Source organism: Seriola aureovittata, chromosome 10, assembly GCF_021018895.1.
Source record: "Seriola aureovittata isolate HTS-2021-v1 ecotype China chromosome 10, ASM2101889v1, whole genome shotgun sequence".
Lineage (NCBI taxonomy): Eukaryota > Metazoa > Chordata > Actinopteri > Carangiformes > Carangidae > Seriola > Seriola aureovittata.
In genome coordinates, this window is record NC_079373.1 from 11,966,504 (window position 1) to 11,985,673 (window position 19,170).

At 39.5% G+C, this 19,170-nt stretch overlaps 3 protein-coding genes and 3 non-coding genes across 7 annotated transcripts in view; 5 read left to right on the top strand and 1 right to left on the bottom strand.

The window, feature by feature from the left end:
- The first annotated feature begins 38 nt into the window (after window positions 1–38).
- On the top strand, window positions 39–2,150 carry LOC130175971 (60S ribosomal protein L4-B-like). Its single transcript, XM_056386725.1, has 7 exons — window positions 39–192; window positions 469–593; window positions 927–1,056; window positions 1,188–1,344; window positions 1,552–1,635; window positions 1,821–1,941; window positions 2,028–2,150. Exons 1-7 carry the CDS (start codon window positions 54–56, stop codon window positions 2,097–2,099), a joined length of 828 nt encoding a protein of 275 aa, XP_056242700.1. The 5' UTR covers window positions 39–53; the 3' UTR covers window positions 2,100–2,150.
- On the top strand, window positions 290–389 carry LOC130176976 (small nucleolar RNA SNORD16). Its single transcript, XR_008828946.1, has one exon. It is a non-coding gene; the product is annotated as a small nucleolar RNA SNORD16 (small nucleolar RNA).
- LOC130176969 (small nucleolar RNA SNORD18) lies at window positions 1,401–1,472 on the top strand. The gene has a single exon (XR_008828940.1). It is a non-coding gene; the product is annotated as a small nucleolar RNA SNORD18 (small nucleolar RNA).
- Window positions 1,681–1,747, top strand: LOC130176972 (small nucleolar RNA SNORD18). Its single transcript, XR_008828942.1, has one exon. It is a non-coding gene; the product is annotated as a small nucleolar RNA SNORD18 (small nucleolar RNA).
- Window positions 2,151–2,165: 15 nt separating the features above from the next.
- Window positions 2,166–11,978, bottom strand: LOC130175968 (dual specificity mitogen-activated protein kinase kinase 1). Of its 2 annotated transcripts, none has more exons than XM_056386723.1 (11): window positions 11,725–11,978; window positions 6,138–6,348; window positions 5,447–5,593; window positions 5,187–5,264; window positions 4,973–5,024; window positions 4,037–4,161; window positions 3,343–3,514; window positions 3,065–3,129; window positions 2,881–2,939; window positions 2,705–2,750; window positions 2,166–2,629 (listed from the first exon to the last, which is right to left on the bottom strand). In XM_056386723.1, exons 1-11 carry the CDS (start codon window positions 11,805–11,807, stop codon window positions 2,516–2,518), a joined length of 1,152 nt encoding a protein of 383 aa, XP_056242698.1. In that variant the 5' UTR covers window positions 11,808–11,978; the 3' UTR covers window positions 2,166–2,515. The 2 variants fall into 2 exon arrangements, with proteins under 2 accessions (XP_056242698.1, XP_056242697.1); XM_056386722.1 differs by having other exon boundaries at window positions 3,343–3,550; window positions 11,725–11,977.
- An 83-nt stretch (window positions 11,979–12,061) lies between these two features.
- megf11 (multiple EGF-like-domains 11) overlaps window positions 12,062–19,170 on the top strand; it is a 77,136-nt gene continuing 70,027 nt past the window's right edge. Inside the window, exon 1 of the mRNA XM_056386730.1 lies at window positions 12,062–12,801. The gene's annotated coding sequence lies outside the window, so the exon portion shown is untranslated. The remainder of the gene's footprint in view (window positions 12,802–19,170) is intronic.

Sequence of the window (19,170 nt, forward strand, 5' to 3'; positions counted from 1 at the left end):
CCTTCACTAGTTAGTGCCTCTGCAGTTGTCAAACCACCTTGACTCTGATCTAGATGTGTCGTGGAGGTCGCATGTTTGCCCCCACTAAAACCTGGCGCCGCTGGCACCGCAGGATCAACACAACCCAGAAGCGCTATGCCATCTGTTCTGCCCTTGCTGCTTCTGCCATTCCTGCACTTGTCTTGTCCAAAGGTAAGATCCAACACACCATATTTGTAGAGGGCCACAACAGGTGTAGTTAGAAGAGCCATCAAAAAATTCTTGCAGTTAATTTAAAGTATGCTTTTCTTGCTATGATGGTGTAATTTGCGTCTGAGCCGGTGAACAGTGACAGTTGCCTGCTGTCTCTAAGCTGTCACAGGATATTGATGTGTGTTAAATTCTGAGCAAGTGCTGGTAACATTTAAGCCTAAAATCATGACAAGTTTGTTTGTGGATATCTTCAGTTGATTATGATTGATCTGTCAGGACACCGCATTGAGGAAATTCCTGAGGTCCCACTGGTGGTTGATGATAAAGTTGAAGGCTACAAGAAGACAAAGGAGGCCGTGCTCCTGCTGAAGAAGCTTAAGGCCTGGAATGACATTAAGAAGGTAATTTAATTCAGACCATAAGCTAAAAGATTTGATGTGTCAACTCCTGTTTGCTCTTAAGGCTGGGTTGCATCAGAATTTGTTTGTTTATGAAATGGAAACAAAATGATTATGATGTTGAAGTGCTAATTTTTAGCTTAAATGAAGTTAAGAGTTCAAATTGTATGAACAGTATAGGAATCGCTGCTCTTTTTGATACAAAAATTCCTCCGTATTAGGGTGAATTACTTGAGCATATTTCACTTACTTGAAGAAAAGAGTCTGTACTTGTCATTGTGCACTACTAGTACTTTTTAATTTAATGGGACAATCATTATTTTATATTGTTCCCAGGTCTACGCCTCTCAGCGCATGCGTGCTGGTAAAGGTAAGATGAGGAACCGTCGCAGAATCCAACGCAGAGGGCCGTGCATCATCTACAACCAAGATGCTGGCGTCACCAAAGCCTTCAGAAATATCCCAGGTGGGTTGTTGTTAAAATATAGAATTACTGTTGTTTTAAATCACTATACATGAAATTGCTCTTTTAAAAGAAGCAACAAGATGATGCACTCAACTTCAGTATTAAGTTATTGTTTGTGCTGTATTGTCCAGGCATCACTCTGCAGAACGTGAACAAACTGAACCTCCTGAGGCTCGCCCCTGGTGGTCACGTTGGACGCTTCTGCATCTGGACTGAGAGCGCTTTCCGCAAGCTGGATGAGCTGTATGGCACCTGGCGTAAACCTGCCTCCCTGAAGGTCAACTACAAGTGAGTATTTGAAAAGCATGCACGCTGTAGCAAAAGTGACACTGGTGTTGATCATATTACAGTGATGAGCTTCCACTTCATGGTCCGTGTTTTTGAAACTCTGTGATATTTAACGAAGTTCTGAGTCCAAGCGTCACAAAACTGGTCAGTTTCCTGTTTTGATGTGAACATATATTAACCTGAACCTCTTCATGCCTTTTATTTCAGCCTGCCAATGCACAAGATGACCAACACAGACCTGAGCAGGATTCTCAAGAGTGAGGAGATCCAGAAAGCACTTCGCGCACCTAAGTAAGTACTGCACAGTTTAAGTGAATGAAATATGTTTTTGCTGGTCAACTATGATGATGTTCCACTTCAGGTCCGTGTTTCTGAACCCTGATTATATGGAAGTCCTGAGCAACGCAGAGTGTTAATTACAAACATTGCTGTTTAGCAGTTCACATTGTTAAGACCGTATTACATTGTCATTACAGCAAGAAGATCAACCGCAGAGTACTGAAGAAGAATCCTCTTAAGAACTTGAGGATAATGCTCAAACTGAACCCATATGCCAAAACGGCAAGACGTCATGCCATCCTCAAGCATGACCCGGCGGTAAGAACTTCAACAATTCAAGCTTGAAGCAAAAGCTGTAGATTTGTCACTTGTGATTTTTGAAATTCTGTTCGGTCTTTCCATAGATCAAGGCTAAGATGCTGAAACCCAAGAAGAAGCCCGGAAAGAAGGGAGCACCAGCCAAACCCAAGGCATAAGTTTATACATAAAGACTGGAGTTCAGTGATAATAAAAACATTGGTTTCAAATTCATGAGTCAGACATCTCATTCAAAATTTTAATTCACAAGACTTACACATAAGCTAACAAAGATTTAATCTATTGGTGCTGAAAGGACATGAGGGTAAAAAGAGGAATGTCAAGCACACAGGCTGAGCAGCATTTGTCATGATTAAATAATCTGATCATTAGAAAAAGATGGCTTTTCAGGCAGGCCTGCAATATAGCCCAAAGAATTGTTCAATACAGTTAATTTCACTTGGCATGTGGGTTTGTACACTGAATATATATCTATTGATTGCACAACATTTTGAGTACTTGGTATAAACATACATATTACCCATAATACAAATCCAGTCAGGGCCTTGGAATGTGTTTGTCGCCAGAACAGATCTCACACTGCGTTGCCATGGGTGGGTGTCACAGGCTGATTGAGTCCAATGGTGCTGCACAACCAGCCAGCAAAGTCGACCTGCTCTGCCTCGGACTGTTTGATAAAAGGATGCACCTGGAGGAATAGAGAGTAGTGTGAGCTGCCAAAGCGATTACTAGTAAATGATGACACTCAAGTTTGCACACTCACCATCAACTGTTTCAGGTCTGCTCGCTCTGCTGGGTTTTTAATCAAACTGCAATGGAGAGCCAAAACACTTTAGAAAGTGTAGTGCATTTCCACACCACTAGGTGGCATAAAGTCTAAGATCTGGACATTCCACTTGTGACATGCTAGTAAATATTTCAAACATTTCTTATACATACCATTTATTCACAAAGTCTTGAAATTCAGAGCTAAATATTCCAGGTAGCTTTGGTGGAGGCTGAAAATTGGATGAATGGAAGGTCAAATACGGTACGATGAAATTGCAGGCAAAAGCATTAGCACAATGTAAACCAGTATACAGACCTGCACGTCAGAATGTGGTAATATAGCAAGTACACTCACCTCATTTACTATATAATCGAGCAGCTCAAATATAGCCATTGGAGGTCTGCTGTCAGGTCCGTATGCTGTTGGGGGAAACAAAAATTATTTGATGCATTTTCTGCACCAAATATCACTCAAGGTCACAAGCAGTTGTCCCTTCATGACAATGCTGTACTTAATTTACTGTGGCAAACAATTTCAACTCTATTTGGAATCATTTCAGTTGAGGCTGCTGTTATTTATATATAAAAAAATAAAAAAAAAGTCAGGATGAACCAGTGTCATCTCAGACTTACAGCTGCCTGGTCGCCCAGGAGGCCGTGGCTTTGGGGAGGACTCGCTGGACACCGTTTCCCCTTCCATTGGGAGGCCAAAGATCTGTTCTAGTTCTTTAGCGTCAGGTGGTGGGATAGGGAAGCGTCCAATGGCCATTTCAACCAGGGACAGACCCATACTCCAGATGTCCGACTGAACAGAGTAATGGGTGCCCTGTAAACGTTCTGGCTGCACAACACACGGGCAATTATATAATTACTTAGACAATTAATGTTTTGTAATATCAGTAAAAAGTCACAGCATCAAAAATAAAAAGGCTAATAGTGCAAAGCTGAATTTCACTGAGTGACATGCAGATGCAACATGATGAATATTGCTGAAATGTGTTCGATCACGTGATGGATAATTGAGAGTGGTGTTCCTTACATCTGTGTCATCAGGTCCAAGTCACTTCCTATGTTGTCACATGGTTACTCAAGTCAAAGTCTTGAGTAACCAGTCTAAGTCAGCTTATGCTTTACTTCTGTCACATCAGTAGCCATTGTGTTAATACAAATAACTAGAGTGGGGCTGTATCAGTGGTATAAATTGCATAGCCTGTGTCTATACGATTGCTCTATTTATACCATAGTGTAAACTATGAAAAAAAAGAAAAGAAATGTAGCACCACTTGACTTGAAGACGATGTATAAAGCGTGTCCATTTTTAACTCACAGACATGTAGGAGCGAGTGCCCACAAAGGAGTTGGCCATGGAGTCTATAAGCTGTCCGCTGACACCAAAGTCACACAGCTTGATCTCACCGCGGGAATTCACGAGGATGTTGGAAGGCTTGACATCTGAAAGAGGCGTATGCAGTATTTAGGAGGACACAGTGGGCATGTGTTCGGCGTGGAGCAGCAGGCACTCTGTTTAAACATTTCTTCACATCATTCATCTCCAAAACACAGCGCAACAAAAATCTAGTCCATGCGAAGCTCAATACTCAATGCCTTAGTTATTTAGAGAATACAATATTCACATTTTTTCACATTTGTCTTCCAACTGTAGTGAGGTGCCCCCATGAGCATTGGAATAGTCCTGTGTAATCATTTCTCCTGCTTATAGTGGCCATTAAAAGATCCTAATGTGCTTTCAATGAGGTGATGGGAAACAAAATCATCGGTCATTTGTTCTGTGCGAGAAAAGATCTGAAGCAAATAGGGAGCTTCATAGATCAGACTTAGACTAATCAAAAGGACAGCTTCCAAAATGACAGCCAAGTACATGGTTCCCTCTTTTTGTTATCCTTTAGTGAAATGCGTCAGGGATTTTTTAACTAAAAAAGGCTGTAACTTTGGAAGATATCCACATGACTAACTTGTCCTGCCAAAACTTCATATTGGATTCAGATAAACTTCTGAATATATGTTTTGCACAAAACCAGGATTATGTCCCTCATCACTGACAATGAAAACGCATTAGAAAGGGATCTTTTAATAGCCAGTAAAAAAAAACATTAGGAATGATTACACCAGGCAAAACCTGTTTCAACGTACATACTATGGACTACTACTACTACTAGGATAGGCATTTGTGTGTTTAAATTCATAGTAAAGGCGGCCAAACTATATTTTATTTATCACATCTTTTAGTAAATTAGTGACTGACCTCTGTGCATGATCTTGTGTTTCTCCCTCAGGTAGGAGAGACCTTTAATGACCTGGAAAAACAAATATTGCATATCAGCATAGAAAAGATAGAGAATACAAAAAAAGTACACATGCGTCAGTTAAAAATCATCCAGTTATATACACAAAAACAACACAATAATAGCTGTAATGTGACAGCCGGATAGTGGGAGGGGTGTTGGAGCTATACCCACAGCGATGCTGACTTTGCCAAGGATCTGCTCTGGGATCTTGCCTGCTTTCTTCAGCGACTGGTCCAGGGAGCCACCATCCTGCAGGAAAATATGGATGAGCATCTACTGAGATGAGTCTTTGTAATTCAAAATATAATTTGTGACACTGAACACATTGAAACCAAATTAGTTTCTTTGAATGCCTGTGATGATTAAAATGGAAGAAACAAATGCTGGGCACTCTGAGTACAATCTGTAAAGCAGCACTAAAGCAGCTGTACCATATGCTCCATGCAGATGCTGATTTCTCCATCACTGTAGAAAGCTCCATAGAAGCCAACAATATAGGGGGAATTACACTCATGTAGAACCTGCAGCTCCCTAATGATCTGGTTCCTGATGGCTGGTTTGATCTCCAGGTGGATCAGCTGGGACACAGGAGACACCAAGTTTTATTAATGTTTTCATATCACACAGAACACACATACTGGGTGCTGCAGTCCTTTTGGGCGTCTGAGAGAACACACAAACACACAACTCTAACCCTAACCCACACAAATTAGATACAATACCTGCATGTTAGCAGGGAGAAAGTACTCATACAGATGCATGTTTTTGGTTCATTTTTGAAGCTGAGCATTACGTGTAGATGTTACACTGTAGCTCGTATATTTTTGGACAGGCTTGTCCCAGTAACCTGTATTCCATGTTGTGCACAAAATGCTTGCAAAGAAAAAGACAAATCTCTCTCTACGCTCTCTGAGTGATGATGCCTGTAAAAATCAATGTCTGTCTGACACACCGGGGAGAAAAACTCAAAAAAAAAAAAAACTCTATTCACAGTTATGTAATACTAGTGTACACATCTCTACTAGATACAGTTTAGATTGAGTGGAAGCTTTCTGAAAGCAAAAATTGCTTTTTTTTCTCTCCACGGTGTCTTCACTGAAGCCATCAGGCGCCACAGCTTACCTTCCTCGCCATAATCAGACCTGAGGGTCGGTGGGAGACCTTGAAGACGACGCCTCCGTTGCCTGCACCCAGCTCACAGATCTTCTCAAAGTCATCGTCCTTCAGCTCTCCCACCTTCTGCTTCTGTGTCAGAAAGGCCTCCAGGCGTTTCCGCTGCTGCTCATCCAACTCGAGCTCCTCTAGTTTCTTCTGCAGCGCCTCCAAGTTTGTTCTTACAAAGAGAAGGAGAAAGAAAAAGACAAGGAGAAAGATGAGTAATTTGTGTATTATTAATGTATTCTCGCCAAAATAAAAGGCTCTTGAGTTCATTCAGAGCTTTGGCAGATGTTCTTTACCAGAAGTACTGGCTGTCTCCTCTGGAGACATGAGGTAATGCCTGATGCATCCAGATCTGCGGCACCTGTCATATTATTGAATCCTCAGAGAGAAGACAGAGCTTGGTGTGACAGCTACTGCTGCACGTGCCGCTGTAAACAATGGCAACCAACCAAAGAGCCAGCAGGAAGACAGAGAAGGTTGCAGGGTGAGTTTCAGAGTTCCTTCCCAGAACCCAATGTGAGGAAGCTTGAACTTCCTCTGAACACAGCGCTGCTACCCCAGGACTGTTGTCATGGTGATGTATTTCCTTGACCAGTCAATTGTAGAAAGCTCACCTGCTGCTCTTTGAACTATCTCTCTCCTCCCACTCCTCTGTCTCAAAACACTGTACACACTGCAACACAAAGTCAGTCTAAGCTTTTATCATCAACTTTACAATAAGATAAAGAACAATGAGTTGTTATGTCATTTCAACTGATTAGATGGTCAAACAGCTGGTCTTTGAACATTTTTATTATTATTGAATTAATTATTTAAAAAACCACAAAGAGTGTAGATATCTGTTCATTAAAATAATCACAAAGAGGCACAAATGAACATCATATTAAAAAACACTTTATGCTGCAAATGATCGATGAAACTAACATTTATGATTCAAGCTGATGGACATTTCATGTCTGTGTGTGTTCTTGTTCTGACAGAACAATAAGCTGCTGTAAGGTCATCCATCCTCAGCTGCTACGGCGTAATAATTTTCTCAAGTTTGAGTTCTTACATATTTGCATTATACTATAATTTGCATTATAGTATAATGCAATTATCTGGTGATAATAAAATGGTTTTCATCAAGCTTGGTGGTAATTATATTTTTTTAATCTTCGTACTTAATCAAGACTCAGTGGAGAGCAGATAGAGCAGGGTGGTATGCTCCTCTCTCTGCTGCACGCACCACCTCACAGCAAAGAGAGGGTTAAGTGGTTTTATTTTTGACAACAGGCCTGCATATCCATGGAGACGCGGTGCTGGGTTTGGGCTGGCTGTGGGTGGCGTGGGCGATTTGTCGACAAGAGCTGAAGGTGGAGGATGCTGGAGATACTGAGAACAGGAACAGCCTGAAAGACACTCCACACAATATGTGGGAGTGACTACAGCTTCCGTACACTGCAGTCCCACCTCCACCCTTTAAGTGAAAGAAGAAGTGAGCACGACGCTGGCCTTTTGTGCCTCCATCCACACAATGTCCAAGGACAACCAGTAGAGTAGAACTTGAATGCAAGAGAGTAAATATTTCTGCAGCTTGCTATAAAGGAAGAAGATTGCAACACTGTTAAATTTATTAGAATCAGGTTTGTGATCATTTCTTACACCATCATTTTATTATTATTATTACTTGCCAAGAATAGTATATTACAGTATTGTAAGTGATTAAATTGAAATAATTTAAACTAGATCAACTTGAGAGGCTGCAGTTCTTAGGCCTATATACTGTTTTTACTTTAAGGCCGCTGTTTTCCCACAAGATCTACAATTATGGATTACACTGGAGTATAAGATAAATGGATGGGATGGATTCAGTATCAACAAACAGGAGCATAACAGAATCAGTGCTTCATCTAGTGATGAGCATCAGTTATTAGGGATCCAAGGAAAAAAGATCTTCACATTGTTCTAGCTTTTATTCATACAGTAAATTTTGCACTTTCATTCATTTTCTCCAGAACCTCCACTCTTCCTCCATTTTAAAATCTGAGATGAAATCAGGCAAAATGCACATACATAGTATAGTTTTAATTAACACAAGGAAGGAATGAATTTATTTTCAAAAGAAGCAAGAAAACACAACAGAGTTTAAAGTAAAGGAAAATTGATGCTTTAGCAACCCCAAATCCTCTCCTGAGTATGGCATACAAATACCAGTTCCCTTGTGCTAGAACAGGATATGATAAGAGGTATGTGACCAATGAAAAATCAGCACCATGAACTGTGGTTGCTGTATGGCTTAATTATTAATTTCATTTTCGCACATTAACATGTAGGCTACACAGAGTAGTAGCTGTTTGTATTCACATGTGATAGTGAACATCACGTATTGTCAATAAAGCCCTGACAGCCTATAACAAAGGAAAATAATAACAATACTACTTAATACTAAATAATAAGCTCTGAATGTTAGATGACTTAATTCCCTATGGATAAGAGGTAGATACTTTAAGTCTGGATGTATGTGATAGTAGGATCTTATCCAAGATATTCAGCCAGTAGCAAATAGCTTGAACGGGTCTATTGAGAACAGGTTGTTTTTATTTGTTCTTAGATCTCCTCTGATAATATTACATGCTTGGCTGGCATTATGTGGGCCATTCAGTACAGTTTTCCCATGGCTGCCAGCCATTTCGCGCTGAGAAAGCATTTGGCGGGCTGGACTGGCAATTCCCTCTCACCAGAGCGGAATGGACTGGTTTCAGTAAAAGGCTCATCGATTGCATTAAGCTAATCTACATCCAATAAGCAACACCCATGCTGCTAGTATGAGCAACCTACCTCCTGCATGCTGTTCCAAACAATTTATATGTGCCTGTTTTGAAACATGAGCTGCTTCTCCCCTCTGTTCAAAACAACTGGTAGGTTTTCTTTAGTATCAGCTCTAATATTGATATTATTTTATGAGACCAAACATCATCTCAAATTATTGCTATCTAACGTCCTAATGCATAACACTTATGATTTTTTGCAAATAAATTCTGTAGAACAGCACCGATCATAAGCAGCCACAAAATATAGTATAAAAAAAAGTACAGTATAACAATATTTAGCCTCCTTTCTTTTTTTATGTGCATGTGGAAGAGTTTAGTTTTATGCTATGTCTATGGTGTGTGAGGGACAACTGTGTGCCTGCAGAGCGCTGCAGACCTGACATCCACCATCACTGGACTGAAACAGGATTTACTTTTCCTAATAGCCACAGTCAGCTGAGACTGTGGACACACATGACACTGTTTTTTATGGCAAAGAGGACTGAGTAACATCAGGCCTTTCTGTCAGCAGAATGTCAGTCTGAATGTCACAGTGCACAACACAGCAGTATTACTGGAAAACCACACACACACACACTATGGTAGCAAGAGGGATTCCTCCACAGCAGAGACGGCCAAATCTCTGAATCAGAGTTCCTGATTGTTGCTTCATCCTGACATGCTGCTCCTCAGCCTGTTACAGCCAAGCAGCAGCAGCAGCAGCAGCAGCAGCAGCAGGAATGTGCTCTGCACTCACCAAACATTATGTCATCATCAACTTCTACTGAACAAAGCCAACGCACAATTCCTCTGTTCAACATTATTAGCATCCTTATCCTCCAACATAAATACATGAAGTATTATAAACATCAGCTAATATCTTTTATGATTCTGATGTGCAGAGATAAATGTAGGTATATTCATTATAATTTTTCAGATTTAAAATGAAATGTTACAAATGCATGGTTCAGTTGAGACGTTTTCTACTCAGTGTCATTTTATATCAACTACAGTATCATCTGGCACTGAATTTGCAGATTGAAACAATTAAATGATTCATTGAGTAGTCGATCCCCAGAAAATCATTTGGTAAGTAATTTTTCAAGCAAAAATCTTAAACATTTTATGGTTCCAGCTTCTTAAATGTGAGATAAAATGTTAAATGTGCTGCTTTTCCTTGTCTTAAGTAATAATAACAATTGTTGCATTTCATAGGCATTCAATCAAGAAAATACTTGGCAGATTAATGGGAATTAATTGTTGAATTTGTATTAAAATGCTGAGCTGTGGAAAGTGACACTGAAAATTTTAATGTAGAATTAAATTTAAATTTAATGCTGGATTTGATTTTAGTCTATTGCTTTGTTCACAATTCACTGCAAAACACACAAAAGGCCTTCAGATGCATGATCAAACAATGAAACAATGAAGGATTCTGCCTCTACAACACATTAGAAAAGAAGCCATCACAGGGGTGGCAAGTTATGTAATTCTCATCTCATCTGATTCAGTGTGTTGTTGGACTGACTGGGCTTTTCTCTGTTAACAGAGAACTAGAGCATGGTGTCACAACAGTTTAATGTCTCCATTACTGTGTTTTGTCAAACGGTGGTGGGAACAAAACTTCTTAAAACACAGAAATATTTTTCATGCTATCACCCTGCAAAGGTCGATCTCTAATCACTGTCCACACATGGGGTGCTGTTGCGAGTGATGGGGTGGCCTGCTCGTCAACGACACAATGAGGAGATAACCTGAGGACGTGAGAGCTAAACATTACAGACAATGATGTTTAGATCATTTATGATGCAAAGTACTGTCACAAAATGCATTTATGAAAGTGTTTTACAGGTTTGGCATAAGTAAGAAATCATGAAGATTTCAGCAGCCAAAATATTTAGTATAAATTAGCGCTTCAAATGAATAGTTGATGGACAGAAAATTTGATAATCGATCAACTGTTGGCAGTCATTTATCGTGCAAAAATGCCAAAGATTTACTGGTGTCAGCTTATAAAATATGAAGATTTGCTGGTTTTCTCTGTTTTATATGATTGATAGTTAGTGCTGAAACAAACAGTAAATTTATTGATTAGTTGATTGACAGGAATGTAATTACCAGCTAGTGCCAAACATTTGGTTGATCCAGCTTATCAAATGTAAGGATTTTCTGCTTTTATTTGTGTTTTATATCTTTTTGAAGTGAATATTTTTGTGATTTGGAACTCTTGTCTGACAGATAATGCTGTAAAGATGTCAGCTTGGGCTCAGGGGTATTTTTTTCACTATTTTCAGACATGTTATAGTTTTTGATTAATTGATTAATCGAAAAGAATATCGACTGATAAATCATTAATTAAAACAATCATTGCTTCTCTACAACTGCTACCTATTTGATAATTTCATCCTGGGATCTTGGAACGTAGATAGTCAACTATTAAAGTAATTAAAAACAAGACAATATAGTTATATCATATGGAAATTATCATTAGTTGCAGCTAAAGTGTAAAGCTTAGTAACATCACACACATGCACACACACCTGGTGCAGAGTCTCATATGAGAGACCTAAGACAGAAGTTCACACAGACTACTGGACAGGCACTGTTCGGTTGTCTGTGTGGTATTTGGCAGTTGTCATCGGCCTTTACAGCACGCTGAACACCAATCTGATGTATATGATAGACCATAAAACCGTTATCGATATATCAGATTCACCAGTCTGAATATCAGAAGGTAGATGGATACTGTCACTCACTCTGTGGCTCCGGTGCCGTTGATAGTGTTTCCATCCGGGATCGGGTTGAGTTGGATCGGCTCAGGCTTCCTTCTTTTCTGCATGTTATACACAGAAAACCCACAAACTACAGTGGTAACGATGGAAACCTTAAGACCAGAAAGAGCTCTGATATCAAATGCAGACACAGTCAGGCCAAGACTGACAGAATAAGACACCGAGCAGTAGTGTCATGAGCTGCAGGGACAGAGGTACTGATATTTTTCTCATTAATGGGTGGATGTGAATGATGAAACGTCACAAAAATATTTACACTCACGTCTTCCGGACAGCATGACAGCGCCCCCCTCTGCTGGCGATGGGCGGTATTACAACGCTCGGTTTCATTCAGACAGAAGCTGGGAGCAAGGCTGGGCTGGGGGAGCTGCCAGAGGAGGAGGAAGGAGGAGGAGCCTCTCTGTGTTAGGAGTTAAATGCAAGTGGGACAGTTTTCTTTTCATTTACCTGCCCCAGAGCCCTGAGTGGGATTTTTAACAAGAATATAGTAGCAAACAATTATTTTCTATGTAAAAAATAGAGTGGAGTAATTAATGGCGTCCTGAGCAGTGTCCTGTGTGTGTTTGAATCTATTTTTTTCTTTGTTTTGGTGTCCAGCAGCGCGTGCATGTTAGTGAGTGTACATGTGCGTGTTAGTGCATGTGAGTCCCTCCCTGATGAACCACTGGTCCTCAACACATTCATGGAGACACATATGGACCCTCGGGTGAAATGACACAGTGCAGTATGCAGCATTCATGTGAAAGCGACCTCCCTCCACTGAAGAAACTACTTTTTCGTCTTGAAAGGAAGAAAAATAAATCACCAGAGCACAGCAAGACTGGCCGTGGGGACTACTGGTTCAGATTCTGGTTAACTGGTGGACCATCCAAACACACATAAAGTTTTTAAAGTCAGTTTTATTCCTGAAGCACAGTCCCAGCGCAAACATCCAAGGCTGAATGTCTTTCCCAGTCCGGCCATGAACCCAATACTGGTGAACCCTAGAGCGGCTAAAGGACTCCAGCTCCACTCAGACCTGGCCTTTCTTCTTCCCCATGTGTAAGTAACTTCATGGCTACATAATGTTACATGACCGGTTACTGTAGGCATTACAATGTTTGGTAACTTGTTGTTACTGATATTATGAATTTATTGCAAATGTTGCTATAGCTAGCTGGCTAACTTTCATGTCAATGCTAGCGTGGGCTAATGGTTGTGGCTGGATTGTTTTTTGTTTGCTCTTGTGTACACATGGTGACATTATTCAGTCGTGCTTCTTGCTGTGGGTTTAGTGGCCGTTTTCACTTGGTTTCTAAACACCTTGCTGACTGAGAGAGTGAAGGGAGAGGCGGGGTTGAGGCCTGCAGGGGGCCGGAGCTGAAGCTGACGAAGCGTTTGTTTTGGTCTGAGAAGCTGATGGTCTAGTGCAACATCTAGTGGCAGTGACGATCGTTTACAGTGAAGCTTGATATACAGTAGTTGTGTTAAAGTTACAAATATGTCTGTTGAACAATCTGTTTGTTCCTGATAGAGTTACCTAATATCAATAGATATTTAGCCCCTGTATATATTCCAATAAATGATTAGTATTAACCCATGGTATTTTTGTTTAGAGAAAAGCACCAGTTGTTGTCAGCAGCCACCGCCTAAACCAGCTACTGCCTGTTTAAAAAGGCCTATAACCTGCCAACTACCTGCAACAAAGCCATTACAATAACCTGCAACTGGATTGGGTTCTTCTAGTGTTTCATTGTGCATGACTGCACATCCATAGAGTTCATCACATTACTTAGAAATCAGCATATACAATTTTACAGTCCTTTAATGCACTAGTATTTTACTCATATCCTTTGCTTAGTAAAAAGTATCAATACAGAAATGTGAAAATACAAAAAGTATACGACTATTATCAGCAAAATATTCTCATTCTGCAAAAAATGCCCCCTGTGACAGATATATTATTGTATATGACATTATGTGAGTGTTAATACTGATGAATCAATGTGTTAGCAGCATTTTACTGTTGCAGCTGCTCTAAATTAAGCTACTTTATCTACTTTATATACAGTTTGGTCACTAGTAGTTCAGACCTAGGGGTCAGGCCCCTCCAAAGGGTCACGAGATAAGTCTGAGGGGTTGTGGGATGATTAATGAGGGTTGGAAAGAAGAACAACTACACTTCTGCCATATACATGTTTTATTCATTTTTGGATGTTTCTCCAATTTATGCTTCTGGGGGAAATATTGGGTAAATTTAACTCTTTGGGTAACATCTTTGATGGAACTATACTAGCACCTCACAGGCATCTGAAATGTGACAAAGGGCCCAAACTAGACAATGGTTTTTCCTCAGGCGTAACAAGCCAAAAGATTTAATTTAATCGTCTTTGTTTTTATGTAAGATTATAATCTGAAAAGTAACTAGTAACCATAGTTACAAATATATAAATGGAGTGGAGTTAAAAGTAAAATATGTACCTCTGGAATGTAGTGGAGTAGAAGTACAAAGTACTAGTACAGTACATGAGTAAATGAACTGAAGTACATTTTTATTTATATGGCACCAAATCACAACAGTACTCTATAATATTATTTACAGAGACCCAACAGTTCCCATCGTGAGCAAGCACTTCAGGCAAGTCGCTGTTTTTCCAAGTTAAAAGAACGTTTTACATCAACAGGGGCAAAATGTGAATGACAGACTAATATATTAAATTAACATAAATCATGAATGCTTCATGAAAGTTGTCTTTACTACATGTTCCTTGTTATAATGTAATAATACAAGATGGTCTTGTTAGTGTCAATTAATGCAAAAGCAAAAAACTGTATATTGTCATGTAGTATAAAGCAGTTTATACAGTAGCGATATAAATAAATCTTAAAACTGATACGACATGTTTTATTCAGGATCTCTCATCTCACCATTATATTCCCACAAATATTTTAATTATCTATGATAACAGTGATGCATTTAGTCCTTCCAATAATCTCCATCCTGAAATGCATTATGTCAATGATAGTGTTTCAGGAAATTCATCTTCTTACCAGCACACGATATATTCAAATCAAGAGCCAGAAAGAATCTACTGGAAAAATTAATAGCACGGGTCATGAAAAAGTGAGATTGGTTTTATGTAAGTAGTGTGTTAGTTTTATGCAAATAGAGTAAATGCTTCGAATGCATGAAACTAATTTGAACACATTTGAAAGCCACTTCATGTGACTAATTGGGATGGAATACATCGATGATCAGTGGACATTAAAGAGAAACCATTTAAGTTATAATAACTCGGTGTTTGCTAACGAACCAGTATACCCTCATTTGAAGATAGCCCTTTTAATCATTTCACCATTTTATGTCATCAACAGCCTCTAAGCCATCCAGTGAGAGTTTCTGTACATGCTCTTCCCCTGTTTTATTTATTTCAGTTCAGAATAACCAGGGATTCAATGTCTGATTTCATCCACAGAAATAATACTTCCCCATATCTCTCTTACTTCCTTTTATACGTTTGTTATCTTTTATTATTATTGTTGACACTCTTTAGCTGAGGATTAAAATAAGTTGTTGATTATTCTTTCTATATTGTACAAGAGGTCTGATTTTTGTTTTTACTGGCAGTCAGATTTACGCTCAACAGTCCTGCTTTCTGTTCATGAATGCCCCGCTTAGAATTGAAACACGTGTGACCAATGACTTTTAAATATGACAAAGCCATTTTGTTAACTTTAACAGCTGCATTTATTTATTAATCAAAATTATTTATCAACATTTCTGATCTGTTCTTTTGTATAGATCATAAAGCTTTTAAAACTACCAATGCAGGTTTTCACCTGTTAGAGATGAGCCATCACCTTCCCTAATGAATGATGTGAGAACTGTCAGCTTCAGGGTGCCATGTAGATTAGATATCAAGTAGAACTTTAAACTGGCTGCCATTTTTACAATCTGCTCTGAAGTCTGTACACATTGTCTTGACAGACACAAGGCCACTGAGCCGTGCCTGGTTTACCAAAAGCATCTTGCTGCCAAAATCATCTTTTTCTTCATAAACCAGGACTGACGGAGAGGAAAGATTGGTTGTGTCCTATCTCGAGCCCATGGACAGGAACCGTGTGAATTCTAAGTTGGTTTTGACAAATTGGTTTGTGGGCACTCGAGCATATCAGACCTGACTACAATCCTGGTCTCCCACATGGATCATAAAACATCTGCCCAGGTGGTTTTTCTCCCTGTGGGTCTTGATCACAACAACTTCTTTCAAGATGGTTATTAGGGTAAGAAAATAGGGGGAAAACAAAATTCTGCTTCACAAAACTGCCTTTTTTAAAAGAAAACATTTTTTATGTTTTAATCTTTGTTTGTTTGTCTGAACAAAATCTCTAAAAATGCTCTAATATAGCAAAAAACCTCTCAATGTAAAAAACCTGTAAGTACTGCAAGTACTGTAGCTACTGCTTTATATTAAGGATTCAGAAGCAGAAAAAAGTTTGGAAAGAAATAAGAAGAATGTTGTTTATCACTACATTTGACCTATGAGGATGCAAATGTTTTGCAGTAATGTAATATTTGATAAAATGATAATATTCATATATACGTCTCTTGGTCATCATGCAGATAGTTTTTTTTTTTTTACCTTGGTTTTGAGATTCCCCCTCCACCCCACCACAGTGGAGGTGAGTCTCTCTCCACTTAAAAATGTGTTTTGCTTATTGTTGCCTCACTTGGATGTTTGACATTCACTGTGCAGAGTGATGTTTTGTAGAGTTTGACACTGTAAAGCTAATTACATATGAGGAACGTTGTCTGTGTCCAGCAGTTACATTTACGAATTTAACATGGACAATATTTTAATATTCAGGCAGGGGGATTTTTTAACAAAGTAACTGGACTTTTTTGGGGGGAAAAAACACCTGAGATACAAAATATTTCCTATTGAAAGCAGTGTATTTCTTAACATGTCTGCAGGATATCTTTTAGATTCCAGAGTCAGTGTCCTTGAAACTCTGGATACTCCGTAGACTCCGTACTCTCGTACTCCGTAGACCTCACTGTCAACATTTTTTATGAGGGTTATTTCTTTGTTAGAATGTTACAATGAAAACTTTTGACAGTGAGGTATGTGGAGTATCCAGAGTGATTATTCAGAATAACAGGGAAAAAAAGATATTGCTCATTTTCAAGGCAGTGAACACAGCAAACCAGATCCTATTTACCGTCATTGTACTGTAAAGGCAGCAGACACCCTTACAAACCCCTCTTTTCCTGCCCCTTAATCATAATATTACATTTTCTATATGTAATTTGACTGAACCCAAGTCAAATTTAGAATATACAATATTTAAGAACATTATCATCATGTTCTTCACTTCATCTCCTCAGATCTGTCTTCCTTTAGCTGTCCACCAGATGGACTCAGACTTTCTCTCCCCATCACTTGACTGCCCCACACACCTGTTCCCACTTCTCATCAGCCCTGCAGTCACCACCAGCTCTCCACACCTGCACCTCATTCCCTAATCAGCCTGGCACCGAATATACCAGTTCCCCTCCTTTGTTCCTTGCCAGAATGTGTCGCTCTGCTCCTGTGTGCGTCATGTTTGGGATCCCGGTTTCTGCGCGCTTCACCTGCATTTTGACATTTTGCCGGTTTGTTGGACTTTGGATTCCTGCCTCTTCCTGAGTGGATTTGTTTGGATTGCCTCCTCCAGTTTTGACCAAAAGATCAGGTAATAGGTTAGACTGCAAATAAAACAAAAGAAAGTTATAATTAAATAACCACAAACTAACTGCCTCACAGTGATCCTGTAGCTCTGGGAGAGCCCTTTTCGCCTGGTCTGTAATCCTTGTAGATATTTAGAAACCTGGGCAAATAAATCTAAAAATGTTGCCATGGATACTGTGAGACAAAAATATAGAATATAAAATTTTGAAATAATTTTTTTCTTTTGTAATTTGGGTGAGCTGTTTCATTGACTGTCAGAAGAGGAAAAGCTAATTGGACAGGCAAACGAATCAGAAATCACTGCTGAACTGACAAATTTGGTTCCTTTTTTAAAAGGAAGATGACAACTGAGAAATGAAGCAGTCATCACAAAGACCTGCAACCTGCAGCCCTGACACTCTGAAATGAAACACTATTCGCTACAATTTCCAGACATCACTGTCCCATGAGTAGACAGCAGACGAAACATAAAAGGAACAAACTCAGATGCACTGATTGAGGACGAGCTGCAGCAGTGGAAAACCAGAATGCGCCATGTCTCATTTGATGCTGTGGATTTGTTGCCTCATCCACCACTACTTTGTTTGGGGAGTTGGGGATTTGTGGTCAGGGATTACAGCAGGCCACAAAGGCAGCTTCTGAAGCAACCGATAACAGCAGGCAGTTGCTCCGGCTGAGAAGAAAGACCAGTAGTTGGAGTCCCATACATACAAATCCAAGTTCAATGACTAACACAGATATTTAACCACAGGATGGGACAGCCAGTGTTGTACCGGTTCACACTTAAAAAGAACAAGTTCAAAGTTCAGTTCATACAGATGAAAATGAACTAGTTCACGTTCATTTGTTCTGTTTTTTTTTTTTTTTTAAATAGGCCGCTATTCTTTCAATAGAACCTCCTTCTACCCATCCATCACCAGCCCCAAATCATTGCCACTCCCAAACTAAGTGAATTATTGTACACCACTGAAGAATCGCAGACATGAGTTACATTTAAAATCTGTATATAAATATAATCCGTCTGAGTCTTCACTTGTTTGTTAATAAATCTGCTTCGATTGCTCAAACCTACTTCAGCAGTAGTCGATGCGTCTGTACCGCTACTACCAGCCATGCTGTGGAGACGCCCCGTCCAGCCCTGTTGTCAGCAGCGGGGGTGCACAAACAGTTAGAAAATAAACTGTTTGTGTCTGCATTACCCGATGGCTATATTGTTTTTTTGACAAAATTGAAACGGACTAATTTACTGTGGTATTATGGTCGTATTCGTAGCTTTCACCCTGTCCCTCTTGTTCCTTATGTCAATTTACTTTTCCCTTTTCCACCTCTTCTAATTTTTTCCCTCAGTTTTTTACTTTTCCTATTAATGTGTCCCTTTGCTGTTGTTTCTCCCTGCCTTTCCTTCACTCTTTGCCCTTCCTCCTTCTCTCCCTTTTCTTCCTCTCCTTCCCCTCTATCCCTTTCTGCTTCATACATTAAACAGACTGACAATACAGATCAAATTTGTTTATAAATAAAGATGTCACTTATCTGAAACTGTTTTAAAGAATCTTAAGCTTATCTGAGATAGTATAGTCCAGGGTTGACCAGTCTAGGTATAATGGTTTTTGATCTGCACCTGGTTTAGACTACTCGACTGTCAACGTGTTGATGTTCCAACCCATGAGTCCTCAGTTATAACTACATCATTACATGTCTC